This window comes from Myotis brandtii, unplaced genomic scaffold (assembly GCF_000412655.1).
Source record: "Myotis brandtii unplaced genomic scaffold, ASM41265v1 scaffold157, whole genome shotgun sequence".
Lineage (NCBI taxonomy): Eukaryota > Metazoa > Chordata > Mammalia > Chiroptera > Vespertilionidae > Myotis > Myotis brandtii.
This window is the reverse complement of record NW_005355708.1, coordinates 5807300-5816857: the sequence shown is the minus strand read 5'-3', so window position 1 is coordinate 5816857 and position 9558 is coordinate 5807300. Positions and strand designations below refer to the sequence as shown.

At 54.5% G+C, this 9558-nt stretch overlaps 1 protein-coding gene across 1 annotated transcript in view; it reads right to left on the bottom strand.

Moving 5' to 3' along the window:
• Window positions 1-1682: 1682 nt before the first annotated feature.
• The window catches only part of LOC106725364 (vegetative cell wall protein gp1-like), a 10336-nt gene continuing 2460 nt past the window's right edge, over window positions 1683-9558 (bottom strand). The window contains exons 2-4 of the mRNA XM_014536225.1: window positions 9251-9556; window positions 6142-6388; window positions 1683-3338 (exon numbers count right to left, since the gene is read on the bottom strand). Of these exons, the coding sequence (XP_014391711.1) occupies window positions 3245-3338; window positions 6142-6388; window positions 9251-9556 (647 nt within the window). The 3' untranslated portion in view covers window positions 1683-3244. The remainder of the gene's footprint in view (window positions 3339-6141; window positions 6389-9250; window positions 9557-9558) is intronic.

Here is a 9558-nt window from a genome sequence, read left to right as displayed (position 1 = left end):
CCCCCACCCCCCGCCACGGGGGTCCCGAGGAAGAGAATGGGTTCGGGACCCCTGGTCCCCCCGACTGGCCGTGGGTGGGTCTGGTCGCGGGGTGCCAGGGGATTACTCAGCGCTGGGCCGCTTTGCTTGGGTTCTTTCATCTGCCAGCTGCTGAGGGTGGGGAGGGGCTGGCAGGGGCCTCCGGGCCCCATCGGGTCAGCCCCCTCCTGCCCAGCCCGGCTGCCCGGTCCGCCGGGGCACCCACACATGCACTCCCCCCCTTCCCGAGCTGAAGGATCGAACACCGTCAGGCCAGTCTGTTCTCTGGGCTTGGAAAGGAAGTTCCCTGGGGGTCTATGTTGGGGTCAAGGTCTGGGCTGAGGCCTCTTCCTCCTCTGACAGGGCTGGGGGCCGCGGGGGTGCTCCTCCCAGCCCTCCCCCCCAGAGGGAAGCTGGGGTCTAGCACTTTGCAAACTCGGAGACACTGGAGACTGCTGAGTGTCTCGGGAGCTGGAGGGATGTGTGCTCACTTCTCCCGGACTCCCCCTCCACCGCTCAGCCAAAGTGCTCCTAATTACAAACTTGAAATTCAGGATGGACAGGGGGTGGGGGTGGGGGTGGAGGTCATTAAGCCTGAGTCCCTTGGATTACACTCCTCCACCACCACCACCACCACCAACACATACTTCATCTCTCTCCTCTACCATCTCACCCCCACCCTTACCCTGTGGCCTAGCTTGGGGTGGATGGCTTTGATCCCATGTTCTCCCCCTCTGCCAGGGCAACAGTCCCATTCCCAAAAGTGGCCGCTCTCTCGCTGAGATGCTGTGCTCACTGGTGTTGGATGTGAATCTCGACTCCATAACCTCATTTCACCTCCAAACATAACTCAAAGGTTCCCAACCTCAGCCTCTTCCACTTGCTCACATGGTGGTTGAGTCCACCCCCAAGGGGCGAGGAGTTCCCAGTTTCTGCATCCCAGGCCCCCCAGTCTCTTGATGGGAGTCACAAGATGAAAACCTTTCGGAGGAGAGCAGAGGAGAGCGTTATGAGGAAGGTGGCTTTCGGACACCATGGGGAATGGGGCCGGCTTTTGAGGATCCCAGTCCAAGCAGAGAGGGTCTGGGCCTGGGGAATAGGCCCTGTGTCTGGGCCGCCTGGATGGAGTCTGTGCTCCCTCCTCAGGCTGACCCTGAGCTCATGGGAAGGGGGAGCAGGGGGCCAGTCTGGTCCTCCAGGGGTGCAGCATTTTTGGCATGAATGGGCGTGGGGGTGAGGGCAGGTGTCGGTACAGGACAGGGCAGTGCAGGAGTGGGCAGAGGCATGTATTGCTTCATCCTTCGTTGCAGGGATTCTTAGAAGGATTTCATGATGTGCGTGGTTAAGAGAGTACAAAGGAGGAGAATGGAATCAGTTACAATAGGAGGGATTGCAGTTAGCTCTTGGGGAGAACTTCCGGGGAGAGGCTTCAGAGCTGCAGCACCCCAGGCTAGCCTGGAGCACCATGCCGGAACTTTCCTCCACTCTAGCGGGTCTGGTAGATTCCGGTGGAGGTGGATTCCAGTGCAGAAATACAGAGCGATTCATAGGGGATCAAATATAGTCAAACGAGCATATACATTAGTGCCCCCAAACATGGGTTTTTAAGGAGGGGGAGTTTCTTTCATAGTACAGCTGACAGCTAAGACATGGGCCAGGATTTGTATAAATGACCTCATTTAATTTTCACAACACAACCATGAGGTGTGGGTACCATCATTCCCATTTTACAGTTGAGGGCACTGAGGCACACAGAGCTAACAGCTTGAACAAAATCACATCACTAAGTGGCAGAGCCGGGGTAGGGTCCCGGCAATCCGGCTGGAGTCCATCCTCTCACCCTGCTATCCCTCGTCTCAGGACCTGCCTGGTCCTGCTGTCATTCGCATCCCAAAGCTGGGTCCATCTTGGACACAGCCCAAGATCAAGGTCAACCTCTTGCTAGATTGGAGCTTGGTGGTTTTTCTTTCAGTTGGGACAGGGATGGGCACAAGAGGCCTCAGGGTGGCGAGGCCTCAGGTGTCCATGGTTGGTGGGTGGGGAATCAGCTCATTTACCCCTCCAACCCCCAGACCCCATGCCAGCCCATAGCACTTGGTCATGGTTCGGTTCATTGGTGTTTTCCTTCCAAAGGGACATCAGCCCTGGTCTGCTGGTTCAAAGGTGAGATATTGGCTTGGTCAGGGATTTGGATAAAGCCTGGGCTTAATTATCCTGCTCTCTCTCCCTCCCCAGAGAGAGAGCCATGAATAGGGCCTGTGGGAGCTGGCGCTGCCTTGCCCCTAGCACCCCCACCCCTTCCAACAACCCGCCTTTAGATCCAGGCCCCTGTTCCACGTGAAATTGTGCCAGCTCATCAGCAGGGCAGTGCCAGTTAGTGCCAGGCAGGCATCTTCTCCCCACTGCCTCGGTGGGACAGCAGGCTGGGGTGGCCTTGGGACTGGACTTTGGGGCCCTCTGGGGGTGGAGCATCGTCATCAGCTGTCAGTGTGGGTCAGGACCAGAGGGGTCTTCTTGTCCAACTCCCTCCTGCTCCAGTGGGGAAACTGAGGTCAGAGAGTGCCCAATGTCAGGTGGCCTGTGAGTGGTGGACATGAACCCAGGTGTTCTGATTGCCCGGCCCCCAGGCCATGCCTTTCCATGCACAGTTGGTTCTGTCCTTAGTGTCCCCCTCGGTGCCAGGTTCTGGGACCAGGCCCAGGAGGGAGAAGGGAGGGCGGAGAGGAGCAAGGATGAGTGGACAATGTGTCCCGTTCATCTCCGTGTCCCCAGTGGCCAGCACAGTGCCTGGCACAGAGCGATTCTCCATAAATGTTTGTGAAGTGCAGGCCAGGGAGCAGCCCCTCCCCTGGCCTCCCAGGGTGCACCGTGCCTAGCTCTGCCCCTGGCATTGTGACCGTCGGTCTACAAGTCAGTCTCCCCAACCAGACTGGCATTATCTGAGGGCAAGAAAAATAATAGCAACTACTTCCAAAGTGCTTACCACTCTAGGTAGGTACATTATCATCATCCAGACAAAGAAATTGGCACAAAAAGATTACATGGCTTCCTCATGGCACACAGCTGGTGGCAGAGCTAAGGAGTTGACCTTGCTCTTGACCTCATTCCAGGCAGGCCCAGAGGTGTCCTGTTTATCTTGGTACCCACAGAGCCTGGCCAGAGCAGTGCTGTTTGTTGACTGACTGAATGACTGACAGTGTATGGAAAAACCACAGAATTCAATCATCTAAGCCTGTGGAAGTAGCCGGGACTGGAGTCTTGGGAAGGCAGCTGAGAAGTGCATTACTGTGTTATCTGCGCCAGGGGTGCCTGAGCCAAACCTAGAAAGAAAAGGAAAGCTCACCCACACCCTGTCACGAACGCCCTCCACCGCTTAACGGGGGCCACTGGGGGCCCCCAGTCCTCTGGCTTCTCTCTTGCCCTCTCTCCCTGCCTTCTTCTCCCAGAGTTCCAAGGGGACAGTGCTGGGCAGTGGGCACATGGGAAAAGACTACAGATTGGATTAAAGAGGCCTGTTCCTTTTTTCTCTCTCTGGCCCTGAGATGTTCAGCTTAATAGTTGGAGGGCGCACCGAGTGTTTGGTTTGGGCAGGGCCTGTCATAGCCATCGGTTCTCTATGTCTCACAGGAAGGGGTATTGGACTCCCGGTCCTAAACCCTACGATGGCCAGGGTCATTCCTCCAACCTGCTCAAACCTGTGTGCTCCTGGGCAGGTGACTGCTTCCCCTCTGACTCCCCCTGCTCCCCATTTGCTGGTTTGAATGAACATGAGACTCCATCACCAGGCCACACTGGATGTACTGACAAAGGCTGGTGGGGAGCTGGACTGGCAAAAAGAAGACTCGGTGTGGGGAGGTGCCTGGGCACACTGGGAGGTAGGTTGAATGCCTGGGCCCTGACTTCAGCCTTGCTGAAGTTCAGATTTCAGCCCTACCCCTTGTTCACTATGTGACCTTAGCCAAGTTCATTGTTTTTTGGCCTCAGTTTTCTTGTCCCTGAAATAAACCCTCAAAATTGTTTTGGATTAAATGAGGTAATATAGGTAAAGTGGCTGACATCTGGTAATCTGAACTCTTAGTAGCAACTGTGATTAAACAAACAATAATCAATGGATGGAAATGAGAACAACATACTTTGGGCTCAATAGAGGGAACCCTTTATGGCCTGAGTAATCTGAAGAGGAAATGAGCTGCCCCTGGAGGTGATGAGGGCCCCAATCAGAGGAGGTGAGCAAGCTCCGGCTGGAGTGGAGAGAATTCAGGCACTGGGTGAGAGGTTAACACAGAAAACCTGAAGGGCTCGGCTCGGGGATTAGCGCCGGGTGGTAGGGAATCAGAGGAGCAGGTGGGACCTGGTTCCTGCTCTCAGGGACTGGAGAGAGGAATGCGAGGTTCGCGGCTGTGCCGTGAGGTCCCTCCAAGCACAGGGAGTCCTGGAAGACTTCCTGGAGAAGGCCTGTAAGCATGGGCTTGGTTCTGATGGGTGGGAGGCCCTTGCAGGCCTGCAAAGGGCTTGGTGGTTGAGGGGCGGTGAGGCCCCAAGGCTGCCTCCACATTCTGGCTGCCCGAGGGGGTGGGTGTTTGGTGGTGGTGGTGGTCATGGGGGAGCTGGTAGCTCCCTGTCTCCCAGTCTCTCTTGGAGGAGGGACCAGGGCTACTCCCAGTGGCAGAGAGCAAGGGCCTGTAAGGAGCGGAACTGGGGAAAGAAAGACTTCTTATGCCCAGTGCGTTTGGGGGCGTCTGGGGGTCGGAGGAACAGTGGAGCCTTTGTCCCCAGCCGCCGGGAATCTGGCCGAGGAGCCAGCCCTGGGTCTGGCTGGGCTCTCACAGGCAGGTCCTCTTTGAAGTGACCCTTTCAAAGCTCAGCCTGAACCCCTGGGTGGAGAGACAGCTTGGGGCGGGGTGCAAGGATGACGGATCTGCAAGCCAAGGATGCAAGCAGATGCAGTGCCTTTGGGCAGCAGGCTGGCGGGAGGTGTGTGGGCTGGAGGAATGTGGCCAGGCTGGGGGCACTTGTGGGAGGACAACTGACCTGGGGTCTTGGCCTCCAAGTGGGGGGTCAATATAGGGAAAGGCAGAGTTCATTTTGGCCCCGATAAAGGTTCATTTGGCTCCTATCATGATTTCTGTCTGATTCTGGGCTCCTAAATTCATAGCTTCTTTCTCTTTTTTAATTTCCTCAAAGAGTGTGAGAGTTCCTTGGAGAGATTGGGGGGTGGGGTAGGGGGGATGTGGGACTTAGAGCCCTAGGTAAGAGAGAGGGGTAGAGATCTGGGTCATCAGAGCTTTTCCTGCTCCTGAGAGCCCCCAAAAGGCTGAAAGGGGGGGCTGAAGTGGAGACTCCCACCCTCCACCACAGAGATTCCCTCATTCTCTGTGGGGAGGAACATCTGGATTGTTCTCCAAAAGAGAGAGGGGGGCGGGGAGAGAAGTTCTCTGAGAGGGAACATCTTCAAAAGTTTCAGCTGGTGCCCTAGCTGGTTTGGCTCAGTGGATAGAGCGTCAGCCTGTGGACAGAAGGGTCTCGGGTTCGATTCCAGTCAAGGGCACATGCCCAGGTTGCAGGCTCCATCCCCAGTGTGGGGCGTGCAGGAGGCAGCCGATCTATGATTCTCTCTCATCATTGATGTTTCTATCGCTCTCTCCCTCTCCCTTCCTCTCTGAAACCAATAAAAATATGTTTTTAAAAAAAAGTTTTAACGGGAGATAGGCCACCCCTACTTCCCTTCTTCTCCATTTGACTCATGGGGAAACCGAGGCCCGGAGGCAGGACAAGGAGGCAGAGGCAGAGGGCAAGGGAGCGGCAAAAGTGGGAGGAAGAGGGAGGATGGGAGCCAGCTGAGAAGGGAGCTCGGGTCGTGAGTTACAGTCCAAGGGTAGTGAAGAGTCCCTGGTCTCTTCTGACCCGCTGTGATTCCATGAAAGGAGGGAGGGGAGGAGTGGGTTTCTGTTAGTTTTGTTTGTTTGTTTGTTTTTTATTGAGTAGTGGACAGTGGAGCCTCTGGCCGCCCAGGTGAGAACCCTATCCTGAGGCTGTTTTCTAGTTCATGCCCCCACACCCCAATCTCTCGGTGGCATCATGGCACTCTCTGTACTTGGGAAGATTCTTCTAAATCTCCCTTACCTCTTCCGAGGATGTGGCCCTGGTTCCCCCTCCAGAGACGGGGAGGAGGGAGCTGAGGGCCCGAGGTCCTGATGGGGCTGCAGGCGGTCCGGGTCCTCTCCCGTATCTTGCACCGGCATCTGCAGAGCCGAGCCCTCATTAGCTGTAATGAAGCCTTGGCACTGTGCCCCCCTCTGCCCTGCAGCACCTGGCGGGGATGACGGGGCAGCTGAGGTTGGGCCTAGAGACCAGGAGGAGGGTGGGATGTCTGTAAGAGGAAAGAGAGGGAGTCAGGAAACGGGGGCCATGCAACAGGCTAGGGCTGCTGACAGACAGAGGAAGAGGCACATATCTCACCTGACCTATGAACCAGGAGGTCATATACCTGGGCACATGCCCGGGGTTGCAGGCTCGATCCCCAGTGGGGCCGTGCTGGAGGCAGCTGATCAATGATTCTCTTTCATCATTGATGCTTCAATCTTTCACTCCCCCTCCCCTCCTCTCTGAAATAAATCAGTCAATCAATATTAGAAACATCAATGATAAGAGAATCATTGATTGGCTGCCTCCTGCACACCCCACTGGGGATCGAGCCTGCAACCCAGGTATGTGCCCTTGGCCAGAATCAAACCTGGGACCCTTCAGTCCACAGGCTGACGCTCTATCCACTGAGCCAAACCGGCTAGGGCCAATATATATATTTTTAATGTATATATAAAAAAAAAAAGGCACACATCCCCCTTTCCTTTCCACTGGGACCTTTGCCTTGCCAGTGGCTCCCGGATGCTTGGGTCCCACGGTGCTAGGGAGAGTGTTATCTGGGAGACGGGTGTGGCCCAGGAGCATTAAGGACATTCCCAGGCCTGGCTTCAGCCTGGGGCAGGAGAAGGACCTGACTCCAGAGATTGGCGGGTCTGTGCCTGGGAAAACTAGGCAGCAGCCAGATCTCCATGCCAACCGGCCGTGGTTCATTTGGTGATTACTCCTGTGTGCCCTCTCATTTCCTGTGTTTCAGGCTCCCTGTGGGTCTTGGGATCTGGATGAAAAAGACACAACCCTGCTCTCAAGGGGGTTCTTGTCTGTTTTTCCTACAACCCAACAGCTCCACTAAGATTTATAACCACAGGTTCTGAGATTTGCATCTACACTGTCTGCCAGTCCAGAACACTCCTTGACACCCTCTGTCAAAAATATTACAGCACGGCCAGCGTGGCTCAGTGGTTGAGCATCGACCTGTGAACCAAGAGGTTGAGGTTCAATTCCGGTCAGGGCACATGCCTGGGTTTTGGGCTCAATCCCCAGTGTGGGGCATGCAGGAGGCAGCCAATCAATGAATCCCTCCCATCACTGATGTTTCTATCTCTCTCTCCCTCTCCCTTCCTCTCTGAAATCAATAAAAAAAAATATATAAATTTTTTAAATTACATAAAAATGATCTGGCATAACTGGGGAGACAGAACCAAAGCAGACACTAGCGAGTATCTTCACTGTGACGTCATTTGAGTGTGAATGGCCACAAAGGCGGTAACAGCTGTTTAAAGATGGACACAGTACAGCTGGGTAGAATCTCTGTAGGAATTGGTTAAAAACCAATTGGCGATGTGATTAATCTCCTTTCTCTCATTTCCTGTTTCCAAGCCTAGCGTTGAGGATTCTTTAGTGGAACTTTTTTTTCTATGAATTTTCAAGGGTCATTGTGAAGTGGTTATCTATTTACTGATACAAGAGCTGAGACCTTGAGAGGGTAAATAACCCCATCAAAGGTCACCCAGCATCTGAATTTAAGTCTGGGTCTTTCTGAATCCTAAGCCTGTCCTGTGTCACGGCTACCTTCCCTGACCAGGAAAAGCCTGCGAGAGGTGGACACTCCCACCTTCCCCCACTGAGCCCTGAAATCCAAGCAGGGGTCTGGGTGATGATGAAGGAGGGGTGGAGGGTGCAGATGCATGATTATATTCTGCTTCTCCATGCCTCCGCTGTGCCTGCTTCTCCTCGTGCCTGCCTAGAGTCTGGGTTTGCCCTTGAGTGGTATGGAGCACCCCAGGGCTCCATCAATCAACATGGCTTGAGCCCCTGGTTCTTCTAAAGATGCTCGAGCTCTGAGGGAAAGAAAGCCCCATTGAGGAAGCAAGGCTGGCCCGGGCCTGAAAGATGTCCGCTGGAGCAATAGAGGGGTGGTAGGCACAGAAGGGAGAGATGGGCATTCCAGACCCAGCGTGACTTGTTTTCATAGAGACTGTGGAGCCATGGAAGGGTGTCAGGCAGCGGAGACAGCAGACCAGATGATGAGGGCTGAAACCGGAGTTGGGGATGGAGAGGACAGAATAGGAGCAGATACATCACCCTCTTCCCTTTCCAGAAACTTGCCACACCATCTCTTCACCTTCTCTGAATAGCCTTTCCTGTCTTCTCTATTTCTCAAACTCCTATTCATCCTTCAATGCCCAGTTCAAATATCCTTCTCTGTAAAGCACCCCACCCCCACCCCCAAGTCCTCAGATATATGGGGACTTCCTCCTCTGGACCGTAGGCTGTAAGCCCCATGCGGGCAGACTTTGTCTTGTTCACTGAACTATTTCCAACTTCTAGCCCAGGTCCTGTTGCCTGAACATTGTTGACTCATGAACTGTATGTTCCCATAGCACCTGGCACTGCATTGTGAGAACCACGTAACAACAACTGGAGTATTGGGTGTCCTAACATTAATTGAGCATTTCAGTGCCAGACATTGCTGTGCGGAGCACTTTACACCAACTATCTCTTTAATCTTCACAACCGCCCCATGAAGAACAGATTATCCCTGTTTTATAAATGCAGAAAAATAAGCTCAGAGAGGTTAGTCACTAGTCCAGCGACACACAGTTAGGAAGTGGGACCAAGTTGGGATTCAAACCCCAAAATCCTCTGAGTCCTGTTTTGGAACTTTTAAACACGACGGTCTGCATCCTCTTTATTTGTTGCATGTCTATCTCTTTATAAAGTCAGAGACTGTCTTATTAATTTAAAAAATCCCTTGTGGACTACCAAACTAAGGTTTGTTAAGCATCTTGTAGGTGCCAGGCCCTCAGTGACACCCAGCCCACGGTTCTGGAATGAAAAAAAAAAAGGGGTGGGGCTGAGGTTGACTGACCTGTTGGGGGTACACAGGGGCAGGGCTGGGCTGGGGACTGCTCCCCACCGTGGTCACTGATGGGGAAAGGGGGTCCCCGGGCAGGGCAGGTGCAATTCCCAAGGGCCCAACTGTCTAAGTCCACGGAGGCGGAGGCGAGGCTGACCGGGCCCTGGTGGGCAGGGCGGTGTCTGAAGGCAGCAGGCCCTGGCTGAGGGGTGCGAGGCCTCCAGGGCACAGCGTCAGTGGAGTCTGAGCCGCGGTGACTCCGGGCTTGGGAACCGCCGCCGCCAGGGAAGCGGAAGAGGGCGGAGGCCCTGCGCGGTGCT